The sequence below is a fragment of the Corvus hawaiiensis genome, chromosome 9, assembly GCF_020740725.1.
Source record: "Corvus hawaiiensis isolate bCorHaw1 chromosome 9, bCorHaw1.pri.cur, whole genome shotgun sequence".
Taxonomy (NCBI): domain Eukaryota; kingdom Metazoa; phylum Chordata; class Aves; order Passeriformes; family Corvidae; genus Corvus; species Corvus hawaiiensis.
Window position 1 is genome coordinate 19,202,841 of NC_063221.1, and position 21,844 is coordinate 19,224,684.

Consider the following 21,844-nt stretch of genomic DNA (forward strand, 5'->3'; position numbering starts at 1 on the left):
CCTCCCGCTCCTCCTCCCGCCCGTGCTCGGCGCGGATGCTGCCGCCCGGGATCGCCCCACCCGGGATCGCGCCGCCCGTGAGGCGCAGCACGCGCCGCCGGCGAGCACCGGAGCGCTCCAGGACTGCCCGCCCGCGCCCCGGCAGGTGAGGTCAGGGTGGGGGACCGGCGGGGCGCGACACCTCCTCCTCCGGCGGCGGGGGACAGGCTGCCACCCCCGGGGAGAGGCGGCGGAGCGGCCGCCCGCCGTGATTCAGCATCGCCGGCGGGGAAGGGCAGCCGTATCTGGCCGGGGGGCTGCGGGGGTGCTGGGCGACCGGGGGGTGCCGGTGCGGGATCTGTCGCCGGCTCCGGGCGATGCTCCGGGGCGGGAGCGCGGGGAAGTGCCGGGATCCCGCCGCTTCCGCGGTGCCCCGGGGCACACAGAGCAGCGCTGTCCGCCCGGGGCCGCGGGCAGGTGCGGCGGAAACGCGGGCAGCGGCCCCTCGGGAAGTTTCCTGAATGCAGCGGGCAGCCCTCGCGCAGGGAGGGAGGATGACTGCGCGTGTCGCAGTGTGAGGAATAGGGAACCAGGAGGCGTTTCAGGATTAAAGGTATTAATTTGCTCGTCTCTCCCCCCTCCCCCCAAATTTTGCATGCGAAGCCCATCATCTGTGCGGGTCGTATCGCATGTACGGCCGGGTCTCTTCAGAGCCAGTTAAGGTTAAAATGGGATCGTCTTTTGGCAGTGGTACCCACCGGAGGCTGAAATGTAGAACAAGTTAAATCGCTGGAGATACAAGTCAAATATCTTCCTGTGCTTTCTGTGCTTAGCTGGAAACCCATAATCTGTGGGATCTTTTTGAATTTCTGCTGCTGAAACCACACATAATTGTAAGCAAGAGGGAAAAGCAATTGATGCTGGAATTTGAACGTGCTGCTGAACTCTGTGAGACTGACTTAAGGTCTCAATACTGATCGCTTTTGTGCCTTTCTTATGTATTTGCAGTTTGAGTATCAAAATGAGATTTTATTCCTTCTGACACCCCCTCTGAACCAAACAAACACATCCCACCCACCCACCCCTAATTCAGCATACTTTTCTGTCTAAATCCCTCATTAATTAACCAGAGTGTTAGTACCTATCTAAATAATATTCAGAGAAATCCTGCTGGTTCTTTCCACACATGAAGGATTAGAAGTACTTTTCTCTGTGGGAATTGGTTGTCCCCCAAATACTGCAGAGTATTTCAAAATACACAGTGACTTGGCATCTGTTGAAGATTTTACCCCTGTTTAAAGTGCTGCGATGGGGGTTTTAGTAGAAATAAGACATGTCAATGCTACTTTGAAAAAAAAAAAATTAAAGAGGCAGGTGTGCCAGGGGTTTTCCTATGCGATGAGTAAATACAGTGTCTGTGATGACATACGTAACTATTACTTCTGAAGCAAGATTCTCTGGAGAAAAATGTTACAAAGCTTCAGAAAACTACATGAGTTATTTAATACAGAATATATGATATCTCTCATAATGACAAAATATGTTTTTACCTGCAGGTATTTGCTATATCATGCAAGAAAGCCTGCAAAAGTAGTTGTCAATTTTTTTTTTTGTTGTTTTTAGAAAAATGCCCCCATTCTAGATTTCAGAAGGTTTGGATACATTCCACATATTTCCAAAGGGATCTACCCATCTACCCAGGAATTTGGGAGTGTTAGAAGCGGCCAGGAGATCGAGCCTGTCAGCAGTTATTAGGTAATTATTCCAGTAATTTAACAGTCATTTTAGTAATCCGAGGCTCAGGTTTGCAGTCAAAATAAAATTTGTTCCCACGTTCTGTCAAAGCTGACAGTGGTAAATTGGCAACATAGATTTAGTTGTGGACAGGTCTGAAGAACTGGGAGATGAATTGATCAAGAAGCAGTCAGACAGAGCCATCTTGCAGTTTTTTGTATAGTTACGATTTTTTCTAAGATGTTTCTAATGCCATGTGTTGGTAATGAGAGCCATAAATAGAATTTTGAAGGTGAAATGTGGCAGACTGATGCTGACTGCGGAATGTGCTTGCTCTGAACTGTCAACATCAAGAATGACTGAAGTATGATTTCTTGATTTGAATCTCCATCTGTGGATATTTGTTATAAATTTTAAAAGTCTCTAGGATACATGTGGCAAATTTCTTGAAGATCCACATTTTCTAATGTTCTGTGCCTTTTTTTTCATTTTTTTTCTTCTTGCCTATATTTTAATGTTGTATTAAGGAATATTTTTGCATTTACTAGATGCTTGAAGATGTCTCATACTTATTGAGAACACATTAATCTAAGTATGTAAATCCTTAGGAAACAAGAAATTGAAATGAAATCTTAGTGTCTGAAAGAGAGAAATGGATAACATCTTCCAAGCTACCCTGCATCTACTTTTGCAAAGCTTCTGTCTTAAAAAATGCACATGGCAGCATGTTGCAAGATAATTTTTTGATATGAGTTACTAATGCTTTTTTAATCTTGTGCTGTGATTTTATCAGTGCGAAGATATCTTGTAGAAACCAACAGTGGTAATTTCTCACTTCTATATGTTTCCACAAATCTTCAGAAAATTCCAAGTGTTATTACTGCCTTGAAGTGTTGTGGCTTTTGGGGCAATCCTAAGCCATGAAGACACTGATTTTTTTTGATAGGCCTTGTATCAGTCCCTGACAAAAAAGATGAGTGCTTGCCAGTCTTTTTGATGAGGTATTTCCATCATCCATAGTTGACACGCTGACTCTACAATGATCTGAGTGAGAAAGGAATGGTTTGGATTTTCCTAAAAGAGGGAGTTGATTTTATTTGGAAAGGTGCATGCAAACTGTCAAAGCTAAGAAATTTCACTGCAAGTACCACAGCATACATATTGGAGCGTATTAGCTGGGTTTTGTTTTTCCCTTGTGAACTTTAGAATTCTTAGCCCTCAATTAATTTTTATTTTCTATGTACCTAGAAGTTAATTTGGGCCATTTGAATCCTACTGATGGAAGTCAAATGGCCCTTATTAAGCACAAGGAGCTTTTTAGAGCTCCATTAATGCTTACCTAAAGTCCTGCCAGAATGATACTTTGCAACTACTCCTTTTGCAGACATTACAAGCTTCCTGGAATGTTTACCAGAAGCAGTGAAGCTTTTTAACATTAATATTTAAAATACTAATGTATTTTTAAATTTAGAATGGAATTTGTTGATGTCTACTATGCTGATGGGTAAAAGAATCATTTTCAATTGAATGGATATATGAGACAAAAGGTGACATTCTGAAGGAGCCTTTGAACCTGGTGGGCATTAGAGCAAATCTTCCTGTTCCAGGGTCGCAACCCCTTGGAGCCAGAATCTTTCATTCCAGGAGATTCCGTAGTGCCTCAGTCTATTGAATACTCCTGTTCGTGGCAGTGAAGGCAAGAACCTACAGGTTCTGTAGGGCTTCAAGTAATAGCTTTGTGCTAAGAGCACTTCCCTATTTTCCTCCTTGCCTTCTCTCTTAAATGTTCATGCAGCTGGACAATATAGTTTCACAATTCTACCACATTAATTTATACTAATTTACCAACATTTTTGCTCTGCCTTGAATTCCATATGACAGGAAACAAGTTCTAATATATTAGAATAAATTTTTGGCTTTGTGTTTTAGAAGGTTAAATAAAGCAGACATAATGGTTCTTGCTTTCAATATCAGCTTTAATCCGAATACAGCATCTCCAAAATGAAGACCACTGTATACAATTGCACTATTTTTTTTCCCAATGTTAAAAATTAAAGTTCAGGTAGTTAAAAATGTTAAAATATAGATCCACATTGTTTCAAAGGCAATATTTAAAAATATAATCACATGGGGTTTTTATGAGCATTCATTTCTGGGGACAGAGGAACAGTACTGCTTTACAGAGAGCCCAAATTAACAATAATAATGAAAGAAAGACAAAAGAAAACATTCTGGTTTAGGGATCACTTTTCACTTTCTGGAGTGGAGTGAGTGTCATGCCAACTCCCACTTAAGCTTGTATTTGATTTTGGAAGGGTTCCAGATTGAAGTTTAATATGCACCACTGTTCAAACGCACCTTAAATGGCGGCATTACTGTTAATGGATAGAAAAACGGACTGCCTAAAAGGATGGAAGTGCTTTACACTGCAGTTCAGGAGCCCTTTGTGGCCAGCAGTAGTAACAGAGTACTAACAGTCACTCTTCAGAAGAAAGAAATGAAGACTAAATCCACTTTTCATATATAATAAATGCAGCAGAAGGAATTGAGTAGGGTGTGGGTTTCGCAGTTAGACACAGCGATGTGTTGACATGTTTATTTTCATCCTTGCTTAGTAGCAAAATGCTAAATATATTCTTCTTTGGTTACCTTAAGGTATGTTTCCTTTCAACTTTGTCCTTGGGTTGACATGTGTTTGTTTTATTTTTAGCACTTGAAAACCAACAGAGTTACATCCCTATAGGGTGCGGTGGAAGCACTGGAGTATAGCACGAGAAAATGAAATCAAATGCTTAATACTGAATTGTTGCAGGTGAAGAGGCAAAGATCTTGATACTGATTATGACCAAAAAAAAACAAGTGGACAGACAGTACAGAATATTGTGAGATTTGGTGGGGAAATCACTCTTATCTGCTTGCTCAGAATGAACTTTTCTTGAAAAATACAGAATAGAGCTATGTGATAGAAGACTGGGCTTTCTATGCTTTTGTGGGTGGCTGTCAAGTGTTTAGTGTTCATTGAACATGAAATTCTGTGAATTTGTAATAGTGTTTTATCCTTCCAAGCTTATCTTGGTGGTGTGGAAGGTGGGAGAAACATGCAGAAATGCTTCATATGAATTATTGGTGAAAGAAATCTCAAAAGATGTGCAATTTATTCACCCAGGAAAACTACCCTTTGAATTACATTTTATTTCATGGGGCTTTTTAGAGGGTTATAATATTACCCTAACTTTTTATGTCAACCTGAAGTCTTTGAAAGACTATAAACTACTAGTGAACATTAACAATTAGGCATTAATTTGAATAAAAAGGGGGTTTTCTTACTTAAAAATGAGAAAGAATGATCTGAGAACACAAATTTGGTTCATTTTGTGCCACTTAAAAAATGGAAGCATTTACTGAAAAGAATGTTTCTGAGGATGGAAAGGAGATAACCAGTGAGTAAAATAAAGCATAAAGATACAGGAATCAGTGCTGTTTCAAGCCAAAACTGTTGCAAATTCATAGAGTTGGGAATCTTGTAGGATATCATGCTGGTTTTGGCTGGGGTAGTGTTAATTTTCTCCACAGTACATCGTTTGGGGCTACATTTTGCATTTGTGCTCAAAACAGTGTTGATAATAAAGATGTTTTTGTTATTGCTGAGCAGGGCTAATACAGAGCCAAGGCCTTTTCTGCTTCTTGCCACGCTGGCAAGGAGACTGGGGATGCCTGGGAAATTGGGAGGGGACACAGCTGGGGCAGCAGATCCCAACCCACCAAAGGGATATCCCGTACCATATGACATCATGTTCAGCCTATAAAGAGGGGTGAAGAAGGAGGAAGGGGGGGATGTATGGAGTGATGTCTTTTGTCTTCCCAAATAACTGGTTACTCCTGATGGAGCCCTGGTTTCCTGGGGATTGTTTAACATCTGCCTGCCCTTGGGAAGTGGTTAATGAATTCCTTGTTTTGCTTTTCTTGTGCATGCAGCTCTTGCTTTCCCTATTAAACTGTCTTTATCTCAACCCACGACTTTTCCTGCTTTAATCCTGATTCTCTCACCCATCCTGGGAGACTGAGCTGGTGGGGAAGGGGGCGAGTGGCTTCATGGTGCTTAGTTGGCAACTCAGCTTAGACCATGACAGACATTGACCCAGAGCAGCATCCACAAGTGCAGAAACAGAAGACAAGTAAGGGAACAATACAGAGTTAGATTTGAAATTCTGGACACCAGTTGAGAAGTTATGCAGTTAATGACCCTGAGCAGTCAATTAAAAAAGCCTATATATTTGTTCTATTGCCTCTAGGTATAAAGAGAAAATGAAAGGACATTGTGACCTTTTTGCCAAAAGCAACACTCAGGAATACAAACACATATAGGAAGCAAGTCTTTGATATCTTATGAGAAAATGAAATAAAATTTATGAGAAATGAAAACAAAAAAGAAGATATATTCTTGTGAACTTGTGTTTGGGAAGGTCTGGTGCAGATAGTCAACTCACCATTTAGTTTCATTGATAGAGAAATACCTCTCAGTCATGGGACATACATACCTAATACAGTTGCAGCTGTTTGAAGATAATAGGTTAATGGCACAGTTGAAGCTGAGTCTCTGCAAAAGCTGGATCTAAGACACCTGGAACCAGAACAGTACAAGGACCCATGAGGAAAAGTCATCTGCGGGAAGAGATGCCCAGATTTCACTCCCAGTTCTGTTCTTCCCCAGGAAATTGCATCATTGCATCTCTGTTGGTTGCACTGAGTTTCCTCCTATAATTTCCTACTGTTTCAAAGTCCTTGAAGTAATTTCTTCGATTTTGGAAGATGTACCATCTTCCATCTGGCTAATCATCACGAAGTAGAGGCCTTAGTTCTTGGTGTTTGGGGTTTTTTTGTGTTTTTTTTTGTTTGTTTGTGTGTGTGAAATGGAGAACTGTACTTATGAACTGGGGAAAATTGCAACAAACTGGTAGAGCTACTGAATTTTCAGCCTTATTTCTTTGTACTTAGGGTACATTTGTTTGTTTTTCTATTTCACTTGAATGGGCAAGCAAGAGAGACATTCTCTGTGGTCCAGAAAGAGTATCTGCTCTTACCATTTGCAAACTAAGGGGGTAGGAAGTAAGGGGAAATGTCTTTTACATACATTGTAGCCTTCATACATTTTGCTCCCAGCAGCATTCTAACTGCATTTGATTTCGAAAGGCTGGCGTTTGGGTTAGTAGCACTACCAACGGTTTATGTGAATATATCCTTCCCCGTCTAACTAGACTCTATCCATAATACTTCATCCTTGTAGGATAAGTGTGGCAGCAGTGGTGCAGTCAGTCTTGTCTGGCACATCTGATGGGCCTGACTCCTATAAAACTAATGCGAAAGAATGAGTGGACTTGGTGTCTCCAGTTTTCTTTCATGGTTGTTCTTTTTGGGTGGCTTTTGTTTGTTCATTCTTTTCTGTGGGGGGAGAGTAATCCATTTGAACAACAGAACTTTCCAAACCTTTTATTGTCAGATATCCTTTAGGGTCCACAGTCCATATACATGCACTGCGCTGTCAAATCAGAGCAATCTTTTCTTAATCTAAAATAATAATATGACAAAGAAAAGTCATCTTGGGAAGTGATGTTAGAAAACAATTTCTAATTGATATAAATTGACATTGTAAAAGAAAACAACCTCATTTAAGGAATATGAATGATTTCAGAACACTACAGAAAAAGCTGTTCCAGTAAAGGAAGTGCCTTTTCTCTTTCCATCATTTCACTTAATATTTTATTTGGTTTAAAAATTGATCTATAAGATTGTAATGCTGGCCTCACCGAAAGCAAAAAGGTTTGATTTTAAAGCTCAAATCTCATTGGTCCAAGGCTGGAAGAGAATGAGAATCTTTTTTCTTATTGCAAATTATTAACTTCTTTAGCCTTCTTCTATGCTAGTGTCTTGTGTTGTGATCTTGACCTCTTAATTCTGCATTTGGAGAAACCATTGTCCTGGTTACAGTAGCTCATATCCCTGTTATATCTTTCCAGTCGCTGAGTCATTTTCTGTTTTTAGATTTTACTTCTTGTTAGCTTATTGTTATGACTAAATCCTACTGACTTTCTTCCCACGACTCTTGTCACTAAGTAAAGTGGGAAATAATGCATTCTTTTCTTAAAGCATATATCATGTCTTTGTCTTGCCACCCAAAACACAGGGAGAAAATACCTAGAAAGGGTTAAGAAAGAGATCTAAAAAGTGCTAGAGATAGGCTAAATGGGAAGGAGCTGCTGCTGCAGCCGGTCTTTCCCTGGTGTTTTACTGCCTGAAACTGTATCAGCTGTCAATTATTGATAGAAAAACCTGTTTCTGGAGGGCTGATTCTTCAGATGCAACACTAATGGTAAGTGATTTCATTTTGCTGCTTCTACTGCAGAATTATTTTACATCTGTTTCTATATCAGTGGGAGGTTCTGGTATGACTGTGTACTCTGCAGTATGTAATCTTGTCAGGTAAATCCATGATAAATAAATATTTTGCACTTTTATCAGGAATTGTATGCAGAAGAATTTGATATATCATCCTGCCACGTGTTGCTGCAAAGGTTTTGCTTGTTTGTTTCTGATTTTTTGTTTGTATATTTTTTTTCACTATGATCCTCTCTTGCAGACTATGTTAATTGAAATCCACTGCTTTCAGTTTGAATGCTCATGCATTCTGTCCACCACATATATTTTGCAGTGAGTTCTTTTTCCGGGATTCTTGTTCCTTTTTAATATTTTTACGCTTTTTCTCATCCATCCTTGAGCTTGCAGTTTATCTTTCCTTATAACAGAGAACTAGATTCAGGAGCATCTACTGAATGCAGTAAACTGTGAACCGTTAGTTAGAAAAAATATGCTTGTGGAGAGCAGCATGAAGCATTTTCTGTGGCAGTATATCTATATATCACCTGCATAGTAATTCTTGTTCCTAAACATGTGAATCCTGCATGAGCTGTGAAATATGAAGTCCTGCCTCTGGACAGCCAAGCAATTCTGAAAGTGATACTTGAAGCTTGTAATCTTTGACAAGAAAGAGAGAAATTTGGCGTCAACTCAGTTAGTTTGATCTGTAATTTCTACTGTGGTGAAAATTTGATTTAAATGGACTCTAGTTTTGACATGGATGAGACCAGAGTCTGTGTCTTAATTATAGTTCTGAATTGTGTCATCAGCAGGTCTGTCCTGGAACAGAAACATCATGATATAAAGTCCACAAAAGTCAATAGAAATATCTGTATTTACTTCACTAGGTTGCAGAGAAAATCCTGTATGGTTGATCTCATCAAAACTATAGACTTGAAAAAAATTTTTAATTTCTGTATGTATCTTCAGAATGATGGAACTGGGAAATTTCCTTAAGAAAACTGTTTCTTCCTTTGAGCAAAGGAGCATAAAAATTGGGAAGAAATTTCATGTTTGTGAAGTAATTGAGAGCACTTCATCAATAGCCAACTATGAATGCCAGTTTATTCTCCTTTATTTTCTGTTTGTATGTCAGTTGTGATCTCCTCCATTCACATTTGTACTAACACTTTGCATAAAACTTTTTCTGAAAGATTTATTTTTCTGGTTATTAGGTGTGTTGTAACTTTTCCATACATTTGGATTTAAAAATGCCTTTGACTCAGTTCAGTGTATTTCTTTTTTCCTCATCTGTGGTTATGAGGCAAATATACTACTCTCTGGCTACAAATATTCTTCTATAGTGTGAAGGGTATGATATGCCTGAGACAGTCAGAAGCACAAAATACGTATGCTATAACATAGTAAGAAAATTAATGTATTTGTTTCTTTAGAATATTTGAAAAGCAGTTAGCTTTGCAGCCAGCATGCATTTGACTATGTAAGTTTGTGCATTTCTTTTTCATTAAGAATGCCCCTTTAAAAAATTTAAGATTAAAGCAATAAAAAATAAAATTGGTCCTTGCTAAATGAATTAAATATCCCACTGCTCTAGCCTCTGGTTGAAGACTTTTATTTCAGAATACTTTTCAAGTGTAACTCTTAGCTCTTAATCTTAACCAACACTTTTTTTTTTTAATTAAAAAAAAAGTAAGAAAAAAAAGTAAGACACACACCACAACCACTTACTTTTAAGTGTGGCTTTTTGGGACTTGACCAAGATGGATGAGGACAGGACTAACTGTGATACTGTTCCAAACGTGGAACACTGCTTCTGCTGTGTTTAAAGCAATGGAGGCAATAGTCATGCTTAGGGCCATTATCTCCTCAGATTTTGGAATTATTTTAAACTACATTAAAAGCTCTGGTGCTATTGTCAGTATGGGCTCTGCAGCTTAGAGGCAATGTGTGATTGCTCAATAAATAAACTGTTGAATACTACAGGGGTACCTCAGTAGTGCTGTACTTAGCATTCAGAAAGTACATTATCCTGATCCTATGAGTTCAAGCAAATCCCAGAAAACTATTTTTTGGTAGGCTATTCTCATGTTTTAAGCAAAAATTAAAGATAGTGTGTATGAAGTCTGGGGCACTTCACTTTTCCCTTTTGTTTTGGGTATTCAAAATACTCAATTTAGGATCAATATTTAAGATATTATTTTTCTAGGCTTTGTGACTACATGCTGTATTTCTCTACAGGTGAGCAGTATTTACACAAAATATTTCTATAGTAGGATAATGGAGTCTCATCTCATTACTGATGAGGATAGTGACTACTGAGATCCCTTACAATGGTTAAAATTGTGTGACACAGAGGGTTTGGAGCCAATCCAGCCTTTAAGGGAATTTCTATAAATCAGGTCAATTAATTTAAAGAAGCTTCTGAAGGCCCACATCCTTTTGAAACTGCTTGATGTTTTCCTGTTTTGATTTGCAAAAATATTTCCAAATCAGTGGTACCCCACTGAGCCCCAAGTACTAAGCTGTGGGGAGGAAAACGTGTTTTTGTGAAATGTTTTGTGGCTGCTGGAGTTTCTGGTTATTTATCAGCTGTTTGCAAACTGTTGCAAGCACTGAGTGTTGGCTGCAGTAGTCTCAGTGATATTGTAGGCCAACTGTGAATATTTCTGACTGTCACTTGTTCTTTACAGAATAGAAGTATATATGACAGTCATTAAAATGTCAGAGGTCTACCAACACTCATACAAACATACAAGTATTGCCAGTGGAGGTGAGCAAATGATTTCACAGTTGGAAATGTCAGGATCATGTGATCAAGAATTTGGTGATTATGTTAGAGCACCTTTCTTGTACTTTCATGGTCAAGAAGTCTTTGAATAAATGTTTCTTGTGATTGCAAGAAACTTGTTTTTGGTGATTTATTCAAGATCTGATTATTGTCTTAACATTTGCACATTGGGTGCTGAAACTACAGGCTAATGTCTGCCAGTTTAAATTTCAGACTGCTGTGAGAGTGTCACCCTTGTTGCTAAACTAGAAAACATTGTTATGTGGCAGCATGTGAATTAGGATGATGTAATCTTCAATCAGAGTTGTCGTGGGCTGGGTGTGAGGACTGCAGCCCATGTCTAGTGATGCTGATGTGAATCTATGAATTGCAGGCCTATAAAATATGAGATGAAATGAGGCAGACCAACATGGGGCTGAGGCGTGGCTCTTGTGATACACAGAACTCTGTAGAAATTAATTTAACTATATTTGTGTTCTTGTGTTCCTGAGCTTGAGGTTGTTTTCACACTAAGCCAATGCTGCCAGCTTGAAGCAAGGGAGAGAGAATTTGATGTGTGAGGGGGAACCGTCTAAAGATATCTTTTTCTCTTTTTTTTCTTCCCCAAGATCCTTAGCAAATCTCTCCCCAAGGTCTATTTATAATATAATGAATCACTGCAAACATATCAGCTTCATTAAAGATTAGTGCTTTTTATACTAAGACAGCTCTGCTGATATATGTAAAATGTTAAATTGTCCTATCTTGTATCCCTAAGGCCTCTAGCTCTTACTAGAGAAATAAATCTTTTGAGAAGTAAATGATAGAAAAAGAAAGGAGTAGTATAATTCCAGCAGTGGTTAGTATGTGGTACACAATTTCAAGCACCCTGTGATAGCTGTTGGTGTGTGTTGAGGTGCCATAATGAAAAGAAGGGATGGCGCACTGTGAAGTCAAAAGCAGAGCAGAGATGCTCCCAAAGGTGCCCCAACTCAAATTCCTCTTCTAACTCTTTCTTGTTTACCTTTCCCCCTACCAAACTCACAATATTGATGTCAGACCTCAACATTACTAGAACACCAGTATCATTATGGCACATTATCATCTCTGTTTGATTCATTAGAGGCTGTGGCTGTCCCGCCACAGAGTGGCGGCCCTTAGTGTGTGTCAGTCCATCAGTGAGTGTGGCTTCTTGCACTCAGTCCTCAAGACAAAGCAAACAATGTCCTTGTGCTGTTTGGTTCAAAGGAATGCTTCATGTGAGGTGACAGGGGTCCAGCCCTACTATGGCCATGGGTATTGGCCACACAGCTGTTGCTTGCAGAGCTGATGTGGCTGATAGGCTCCAATGGTGTGGGTGTTTCTAGGCTGAAAATGCCTACAGCGCACTGTTCTAAATGAAGGTGGAATGGTTGTATATATTTATATACAACCATTTCTTAAATACATATATATACACATTAAAAAATGGTTGTATATAATGATATATATATATATATATAAATATTAAACAATGTTTGCATATAATGGTTCTATAATAATTAGAGATTGGCTTCCATTCAGCAGTGTTCAGTGGAACTCCCTGAGATCAGGGGCTAGGAATACTTTATGTTCCAGAGTTAGTGAAATGTTGTCCTGCTGTCAGATTTATGGTGTTATTGACACTTACTGAAGTGGTGAACAGTAATACAAGAACTATGCATTGTCTCTGCTTTTTGCTGGCAGATAGTAGAATGTGAAATATGATTTTTTTTAGCAGTAAGTGACAGAGATTTGTATTTTCTGAAATTTAGATTTCACTGTATAAAAGCACTGTTAGACTTGCTTGTTTGAGTAATTTTGTCAATATTTTTCCTTGCCATTATGAATGCTAAATAATATTTATTTAAAGTTCACATAATTTTATTTTTGAATTACTGATTTGTAAGTCATGCAGATTCTTTTCTCTTGTCTTGTCAATTAATATATTGTCTATGTTTTGCTGAACAAGTGAAGAGATTCAAGCCTTGACCTTTTATTTTACTGTAGTTTTCTAATTTGGTCTCACTTTCTTTGTTGGCCCTCTTTCAATATTCAAACCATAACTACGAAACTCTATAGTATTCAATTTGCTAACAGTCTGAAATATATTATCACATTAGAAAGGGCTTTTGAAGGGTGAGAATGAGCAAACAGATAGTCACATTGTGTGCTCTGCTATGAAAGTCACTTTGGAGATCATTTTTTAAACAGAAAATGAATCTTCAGATTTGAAAGATTTGACATTGATTTAAATTTGACCAATGATTTGAAGTTTCATTTTGGAAAATGGATGAACGCAAAAAGAAGCAATATTACTTCAAGATGCCACTGAAAATAAAAAAATTGCTTCTTTGCTCAGTTGTGATCTCTGTGAGTAGGAAAGTATTAATGCCTGTGAAACTGATGTGAAACTTCCACTATTTTAGCAGCTTCTAATACATTTCCTGTTTTCTGAAATCAGGGACTCTATACTTATCATTTCACAGATGTTTTGTGATACTAAACAATGAAAAATTTCAATCCAAAGTTCTGAAGTGCAAAGTCAGGAGAAGACCAAAGTAAAATCTCCCATGAACTAACACTGGAAAGCTCCTGGGGCTCTCTACCACTGTGTGTTGGTGAGCCTTGGAGCTGGCACTGAAGGGTCATCTCCTGGCTGGACTCCAGCGATTTAAGATAACACGCTGTAGCTTGGCTTGATCATTTGTTTTAGTGGCTTAGGGAAATGTTAGAAACTTTAGAAATGCTGGCCATTTGGATAAACTAGTTCAGACAATTGTTTTACAGAACTGCATGATTCTAAAAAAGTAAATCGTGGTATTTGTAGCTCGTGTCTGTCCATTTAGCAAATCAAACACCTGAGAACTCAGTACATTCACTTTATCTAAAAGAACTGCTGAATAAACGTCTCATGTCTTTGATGGTGGGAATGAGGGATGTTTAAATTAATAGACTTCATTTGACTGCAGAATATTTTGAATCAAACCCTAATTATATGCAATTTTAAGCCAGCTGACAGATAGCCTTTTAAAAACAAGCTTGTCACTTTGACATATCAAGCCTCAAAATGAGGATTACTTGTTGCATGTAGAATTTCTCTGTAAGAGTGAGAACTTGCCACTGACTTGTTCTTTGAGCATGTAACAATAAAACTGGTCACTATGCTTGCTTGTAGCTGGAACACTTCAACATACATTTTATAAGGACATATATTTAAAAAAAATCATGAAAGGGTGTGAGGCTTTTAGTTCTGTGATTTCGTTACTGAAAATTGTTATTATCTTGCTGAGCGTGGTACTGAAATAGGCATTTTTCTCTATTATAATTTCTGTTGATTTCTTAATCTCATTTTGAATCTGCATTTTATATCTTAATTCCAGATCAACAGTAGATTATAGGTTTGCATAACTGTAATAAATAGCACACCTCTCACTACAGTGTATCCAGGCTTCCACATTCTAAGATCTAAGGGTAAATGACTTAATTGTTAGATTGAGAAAACGCAGAACTCAAAATGTTTGCTAGGTCAATGCTCTGAAAACTATGTCCACGTATTTCTTTTTCCTGTTTCTGGGAAATTTTTGTTATTTTAACTTTCCAGCTAATTGGAGAGTGAGGATTGCAGCACTGTGATGTTGTTCTTCCATACCTGTGGTCACCTGCCAAGTTCTGTAACTGTATCTCCAGTGTGTGTCCATTTCACTGCGAAAGCTCCTTATGTCAGGGGCTTTGTGGGTTTCTCTCCAGCTACTCTGCATTTCCAGACACTTGTGACAGCACTGAGTAAATCGCACTAATGGGCTCAGAGGAAAGCAGTCTGCTAGTTTGAAAATCTGTTCTAAAATATTCCACTGTTGATGAGTGATTACTTATCTGAACGCAAAGAATTCAGGAAATTACCCTGACAATCCATTTTTGTACAATTTCACCTTGGTATGTAAGATGTTAGTTGTTTTTGAGAGGTCTTGAAATACGTACCATGGCTTAAGATCTGAAGTCCTGTTTTCTCTTCATGTATGTAAAGTTAAGCACCTGTATAACCCTGGGCGCCAGTAGTGTCACAATTGCTTAGAAGGAAGGAAGTTCACATTAAAAACAGCACACTGAGTGATGTGCGGAACACAGAGTATTTTGTAGCAGGTGATTCTACCATTCTTAGTGATTAAATCCATCAGATTAAATCCATTTTAAATGTGCATATGCAATCTAGTCTCTTTTCTCAGGGTGCACAGTTGTGGTTTTATAGTTACTGGTATGATCCAAACCAGGTTGAAGAATCTCATTGACCTGAGTTGTTTGGAAGCGATTCTCAAATTCCACTACTTTATTTTCAGTTTGAATTTGATTCTCCCTGCTCTTTTTTGATCTGATTAATTAAACCTTTTTCTGGGATGTTTACTGTTCAGGAAAAAAAAGGGGGTGGGGTCTAATGACATAAAATTGCTATTTAGAGATTAAAAATAACATTTTCAGGCCCAGATTGCATTAAGACATAAAGTGAAGGCTCATGAAAAGCAGAGGTCACTTGTGAGTAGTTTGGATAAAAAAACCCAGGAAATTAGAGAGGGATTTGGTAAAAATACCTACCTATAATCTAGATCAGGAGAATATTTTTCAGGCAGTTTACTAACTTACTATGATACCCTTAATTTGTGTAACAGCATGAAATACTATTAATTTTTGAGTTTGTAGAATATATTACAACTTGGCAATGAATCATTCTTTTAACTGTAAACCACTTCTTTCCACTGTTCCCTGCTCTTTACCAAGGCCCTCTCATATCTTGCTCAGTCTGTTCCTTTAAATGGACTTGAGCATCTGCTATGTTCTCTGTCTGTGTGCAACACTTCCCTCTCCAGCAAGAGTATCCTGCCTCTCCTGTCCCTGGAGGAAAAAAAGATCCTTCTTTCTTTTCTTTTTTGTTTGGTCTTCTGTGCCTTTCTAGGACAGGACTGTGTGCAATGTATCTCTCCTGCTGTCACTCTCACACCTTTGCCAGGCAGCTGTAAAGATAACATCTCATCATTTTTTTTTCCCTGTAGAGCACTTTTAGTCAAAGTGCTTGTTTGTATAAGAATGTGCTAACCTGATGAGGATGCATTGATTTCTTCTTCACAAGTCTTTCTCCACTTATATGTTAACCATTTTTGTTCCGCTACCCTTGAATCTGTACGGTTGAGCAACAGACCTTCACCAATTTATGTGTATCAGGATTTCAGGAGGGAAATGGTATCTGCAGCAGGAACTGCAATCCTTTTCTGCCTGAGTGTGAATTCAGAGATTTCTGACAGCTGACTTGCTCCAAAAGTCCCAGTTTGAAAATAGAATGCTTTCTTCTATGTTATTAAAAGCAATCTCTTAGAAACAGGTCTCTCAGGTAGATTACTAGTGAGATATGCCTCTACGTTGTTGTAGCTGAATGTGGGTTATAGGTTATGCTTATTTTATAAGTAAAAACTTGTCACAGGTATAAGAACTGACTCAGAATTTGATGTAATCACAACCTGACAGTGCTGCTGCTGTTATTGTGCATGATCTGGGTGAGTCCTGCAATAAGCTTTGCTCTGTAAGTGGCAGAGGCTGCCTGCAGAGCAGTCTGTGCTGCAAGTCTTTTCCTTCAGCTGTGCTCTGACCTGGGTGTAGGGCTTGGCAATAATAACAAATCAGGAGGTGTGAGCTAGAAGAAGGTGCCTGGCGAGGACCTGGGTCAGAGAACAAAGTAACTTTGGGATGATTTCTGCTGTATAGAATTAAAAAAGATGTGTAGGAGTTTGTGGTTGCCAGGGCCTGTGCACTGCCATGTTGCCTGTCAGTGCTCTGTCAGAGTGTGCTCTTCTCCTTCCAGCTCCCTCCTCTCAGCAGCAGCCCTGCATCTTATGTAAAATATTTTGGAAAACTAATGGTTTAAAACTGCTGGTGCTTTGGTATTCAGTGAAATGGTTGGTTGAAGATGGGCTACTGAAGAGAAGTGAGGCAGTTGTAAAACAATTTTGAATCATTGCATACTAGCTTAGGTCAGAATACAGTTTAACTTTATTGCTATGGGATGTTGCTTTTGAGAAGTTAAAATCCTAAAGTAAGTTTGAGTACAGAGTACAGTCCCATTATTTTGTTTTCCATACCATTGAACTACTGATTTTCCTTAGAATAATCTTAAGGCGGCCATAAATTTTTACCATCAACTCATGTAATTGGGCTTAAAAGTTGACTGGTCACAGACCTTGAGTGTTGGTACTTGATATTTAGACCTTAAAGAGTATTCTTTTGAGAAGAATAGAATAGTGTCTATCTAAAAAAAAGCAGTAATTCAGCAGTGTGGTGCAGTTTGGAATTTTATGGTCCACCTTCAGAATACAGTGTATTATAGTAACTTTGGGGAGATAATTTTCTGTGATTGTAAAGATGAGTGAAAGCTCTATGAGCTGCTTGCTTTTTATTAGCATATCACAGCTTGTAAATCATGCTATATTAGTAAAGGGCTGGCGTTTCTCACAGGGCAATGTTAGTCCTCTTAACATTCTTCCAAATTTATTAAAAGTTTTTAGTCAGTACAGCAAAGAAATAACTACCAGGCATTTTTGTACATTCACAGAAGTCCTTAACTGGCTAACAGACATACTTCAGTATTATTCCCAGGAACTAAACATGTCTTGTACTCTGGTGGTGTTCTTAGCCAGAGAAACAGATAACATGCAATAGCCAGTGAGTCACTGTGCCCAGCACTGCTTTTCCTTCACAGCGGTTTTAAGGAGGACGAATGCTTTGCTTTCCCAACTCTGTTTCTAATTTTAGTATGCCAGCAGGCTTGAGGACTTTCAGGCCACCTTCTCAGATAATGTCATCCAAAATATTCAAACTTCAAAATGGCTGGGTGTTAACTGCTGTGCTGTGTGACATTGTGTATACAACATCTCCTATTCTTTGTGGAAAAATACACAGGGGCACTAAATGAACACGAGGGAGAGTTGGTTGTCTTGTTACAAAGCAGATTTTGGCTCCTTATACATTTGTGACAGTCATAAAAGAACTATAATCTATCCTTTTTATCCTTTTGCATTACTGGGCTGTTAAGGGTAAATATCTGTCTTGAAAGGAAGTTAGATCTTGCAGCACAAAATATTTGTTTTTATATTTTCTTAAAAGGCAGGTTACTTGCCCACAACATCTCTTTCTCGTCTTTTGTGTGTACACACACAGACAAAGAAAAAATGTGGATTTATAAGTAATGTTTTGGTAATTTTGTTAATGCACATCTTGTCCAGTCTTATGACCAAATATATTTCACATCATAGGTCATGGCTGAATTTGACTTTGCTGTAATTTTCTGCTATATATAGTAGAAGAAATTCCTTGAACTCTCTATAAAGCTGTTTTAAATAAGTCTTGCAATCACCAAAAGCAGCAATATAAACTGATCTAAAGCTAGTGTGAGGAACTTTAGCTACACATAACTTCAGAAAAGAAGTTAAAGCATTTAAAAGTCAGTAACATATTATATATGTTTTGAAAACTTGTAAATTTGAGGCAGCCTGCCAAAGACAGCATTTGTTTCCTTGCAGACTTTGGTATAACAGTGCTGCATGCCTGAAGTCATGTAGCAGTGTGTTTAGAAGTGATTTATTCCTGAGGTTTTTTCCCTAATATTTTAATCCATTGTTCTTATGTGCTTAAGCTGGACCTAAAAATCTTTTTAAATATGTGTGATTTTTCATGTAGTGCTGTATGCATGAGGGAAAAAAAGAAAAAGGAATTTTATGTGAGTGTAGATGTAAAAAATAGCCTTTTATGTAAATAAATGCTCACTTTAAAAACCGAAAATTGATGTGTTTGCCAACCCAAAATGTCTTCAGATTATATCTGTTATGTTATGACATGGTCGTGAAACTGCAGCCATGTTACCACATGGTTGTTGGACAACTGCTTTAAAAAACATTGAAAAGTGAAAAAGAGGAAACAGATTATTAGTGTGATTTCAGTTATTTCCCATTTGGTACTGAAAACCTGTCATACAGAGTGTCTGATTTTAATTTTTTACTTAAAACATGGTTTAAAATGACTATAAATTATTTGAGCTTTGTGGAGATAGAAAGTGGAAGTATTGATTGGAAGTATTTTCATGTCCAAAATGTCCCATGCCCAAATCAGAAAAACAGGTAATATAATTTACTTTTGAAAATTAACACTGCAAAATGATGTTGCCCAGAAAGAAAATAATCAAACTGCAATGAATAAAGTTTTGTATTTACAATAGCTTCATCAATCTTCTAAAACAAGCAATTCTTTATACATGTTATTAAAAGTGTTTTCATATTTAGTTTCCTGCTGTTTACTTTTTTTTTTCAGGATTTCTCTATGACAAAGTCTCTCTTTACATTTTTTTAAACCCAGGTATCTACCCATTCCAGATCTAATATTTTCTACAACCAGAGACTGAAATGGCATGACTGGAGTTTTAAGTAATTTGGCTTTGAGAGTTTCACCACTTACTGAGAACTTGGAACAGAATTTGAACTCTATTTCTGCACTATCCTAGATTATAATGCCATCCTTTCCTAATGAGGGAGGTAAGCTAGTCTTGGATTTTTATATACCCTATGAATTATTCAGTATGCCTGTACATATAAGTTGTGATGAAGTATGTATTTTTAGTTAATTCGTATATTATTTGTATATTATTATTTGTATATTATTTGTATTTTATTATTTGAGATACAAAAATGTTGATAGTTGCAACATTATTTTTCAAAGATAACCATGGAACTGCTCCTCTGACTTTGAGTTCGGAACTACCCTATCAGAGCACAATTAAAAGAAAAGTCAGAAAGAAGAAGAAGAATGGAGTCATCACTGCAAATATTGCTGGCACAAAATATGAAATTGGTAGGAAGCTGCATATTTTGTTTTCATCCTAATAGCCTTTGATGTGAGAGAATTTCTGATTAATGGAGTGAATTAATGGACTTTGCATCAAGCTGACACTGAGACATTTCTGAAGGAGTTTATTTTGTTAGAAATCTGGGGTTTTCTTGTAACACTGAATTCATAGCTTGGAATACTGTGCATCTATTAACCCCCACTTATTACTCATTAATTCCCATTTGTTACTCATATTAATCCCTGTTTGTTACCTTGAAATGTAAAAACTTAAGTAATCAAGAAGGCTGTGGAAGAACCTTCTAAATATGTGTTATGTATCTGTTTGGAAGTTTACTTAAAGCCTTGAAAGATGAGCAGTGTAAAGTCAATGTTAAATATTCCAGTTATTATACAGAGGCTTCTCAAGAAAATCTGTTAATGTTTTGTATTTTCATGCTTGATACTAAAATCTTTTTTTCCTAGAATCAGTCATGCATCGCACATAATCAGTCTTTTTTTTTTTTTAATAATGCATGCATTTGCTTTTGTAACACTGTACCTTGTCTAAGGAGGCATTTTTGTCCCTATCTGCAGTGACACTTACAGTCATCACTGTTTTAAAATTAACTTAGGGCATAACCAAGATTAAATCTAACTGCTGTACAAGAGGATTTTTGCAGGATGTTTGGGGAATATGTTGAAGCTCTTTGCAGTTCCCATCAGTGGTTGTGCTGATTCCTGCCTCACTATAAGGTGCTGTAACATTGTAATGGCAGGTTTGCAATAGACTGATGGAAATATTGCAAGATAAATAGCTTGCCATGCTAACGTTGTTCTCAGACAAAGGATTCTATATTGGAAGTGTTTAGAATCTTAATTGATTTTTTAAATGTTGAAAATTAATCTATTTAGGAGATTCAAAATAGTCCCTAAATGTGTGGTTTCTCCATAGTACGTGTAGTAATACAAGAAATGGGATTTGTGAAAACGCGTGATGAGGATGAAACAGCAAATCTTATCTGGAGTGATTGTGCTGTGCAGCAAGAGAAGATTGCTGAGCTGCGAAACTATCAGGTACAGTGGTGGTTAAGATTTTTGACTTGTTTCAGTAAACTGCTTCACTTCGAAATGCTCAGTAATTGTCAGTAACTGCTCAGTTCCTCCTTTTATGTAGAGGGGAAAAAAAACCCACACAAACAACAACCAAGCAGGCTGCATTAAGGCTGTACCACGGCATAGCTTAAAATCCTGTTCTCTTTTCCAGAATTATTTGTTCATACCACTTGGAGTCTGGTGTGTAAATATTTGGGACTTTTCTTTCAGGCTTTTTTCTGCCAGTTGAGTATTGTGAATAACCAGTTTAAAAGATGGAAAACATCATTTATAAGTTTCTCGTAAGCTTTTAAGCATTAAGTTAACAACCAGAGCTCTCTCCACAGTTCTGTGAATAAATATTTTGGTTTTTTACCATTACCTTCTGTTTGATAGCTTTGTGAATAAAAGTATGATAGTCTCATGTATGAAACTAAATCAATGGGCACTTATATTGATGGAAGAGAATACAACTTACAGCATCTTTAGTATTGCTAAGAATATGTAGTATAGTGCAAGATATTACCTTAAATAATTTAGATGTAACACTAAGTATGTTTGCCTGAGCATGCAGTTGAATGTTTTAAATTATTGTGTTAGGTATGCCAGAAAAACGAAAAAGTTTCAATTAATTTTTTTTTCTACTTCCTCAGAGAATCAACCATTTTCCAGGGATGGGAGAGATATGCAGAAAGGATTTTCTGGCAAGAAACATGACTAAGTAATATTTCATTTAATATTAAGAGGTTTTCCAGCTGTAGTATTTAATGCCGTAATATACAGAACTATTTCTTGTGAGGCTTGTTTATTTTTTCTAAGAAACTATGAGAGGACTAAGAGTAATTTCCAAAGTTCTGTAATAACTTTAGCTTTGGTCCTGGATCTGTAGTATTTGGAGTGGGCTACTTTATTTCTCCAATTGACTTCAGTGGAAAATTATGTAGGTTCACTTCTCTGTCTACGCATTGCAGAACATAGGTGAGTCTTGAATTATTGTACAATAAACCCAATACATTATACACC

At 37.7% G+C, this 21,844-nt stretch overlaps 1 protein-coding gene across 8 annotated transcripts in view; it reads left to right on the forward strand.

Moving 5' to 3' along the window:
* The window catches only part of TTLL7 (tubulin tyrosine ligase like 7), a 65,150-nt gene continuing 43,306 nt past the window's right edge, over positions 1-21,844 (forward strand). For 4 of the 8 annotated variants that reach the window (XR_007205566.1, XM_048313668.1, XM_048313664.1 and 1 more), the window contains exons 1-6: positions 1-145; positions 1,603-1,734; positions 19,262-19,437; positions 19,622-19,753; positions 20,682-20,803; positions 21,475-21,542. Coding sequence is in view for 7 of the 8 variants with exons in the window: in XM_048313668.1 (XP_048169625.1) it covers positions 19,413-19,437; positions 19,622-19,753; positions 20,682-20,803; positions 21,475-21,542 (347 nt within the window). In the remaining variant the exon portion in view is untranslated. Of the gene's footprint in view, positions 146-753; positions 873-1,602; positions 1,735-7,979; positions 8,081-19,261; positions 19,438-19,621; positions 19,754-20,681; positions 20,804-21,474; positions 21,543-21,844 lie in introns of those variants that run through there. The other 4 variants (XM_048313665.1, XM_048313667.1, XM_048313666.1 and 1 more) reach the window with 4 other exon arrangements.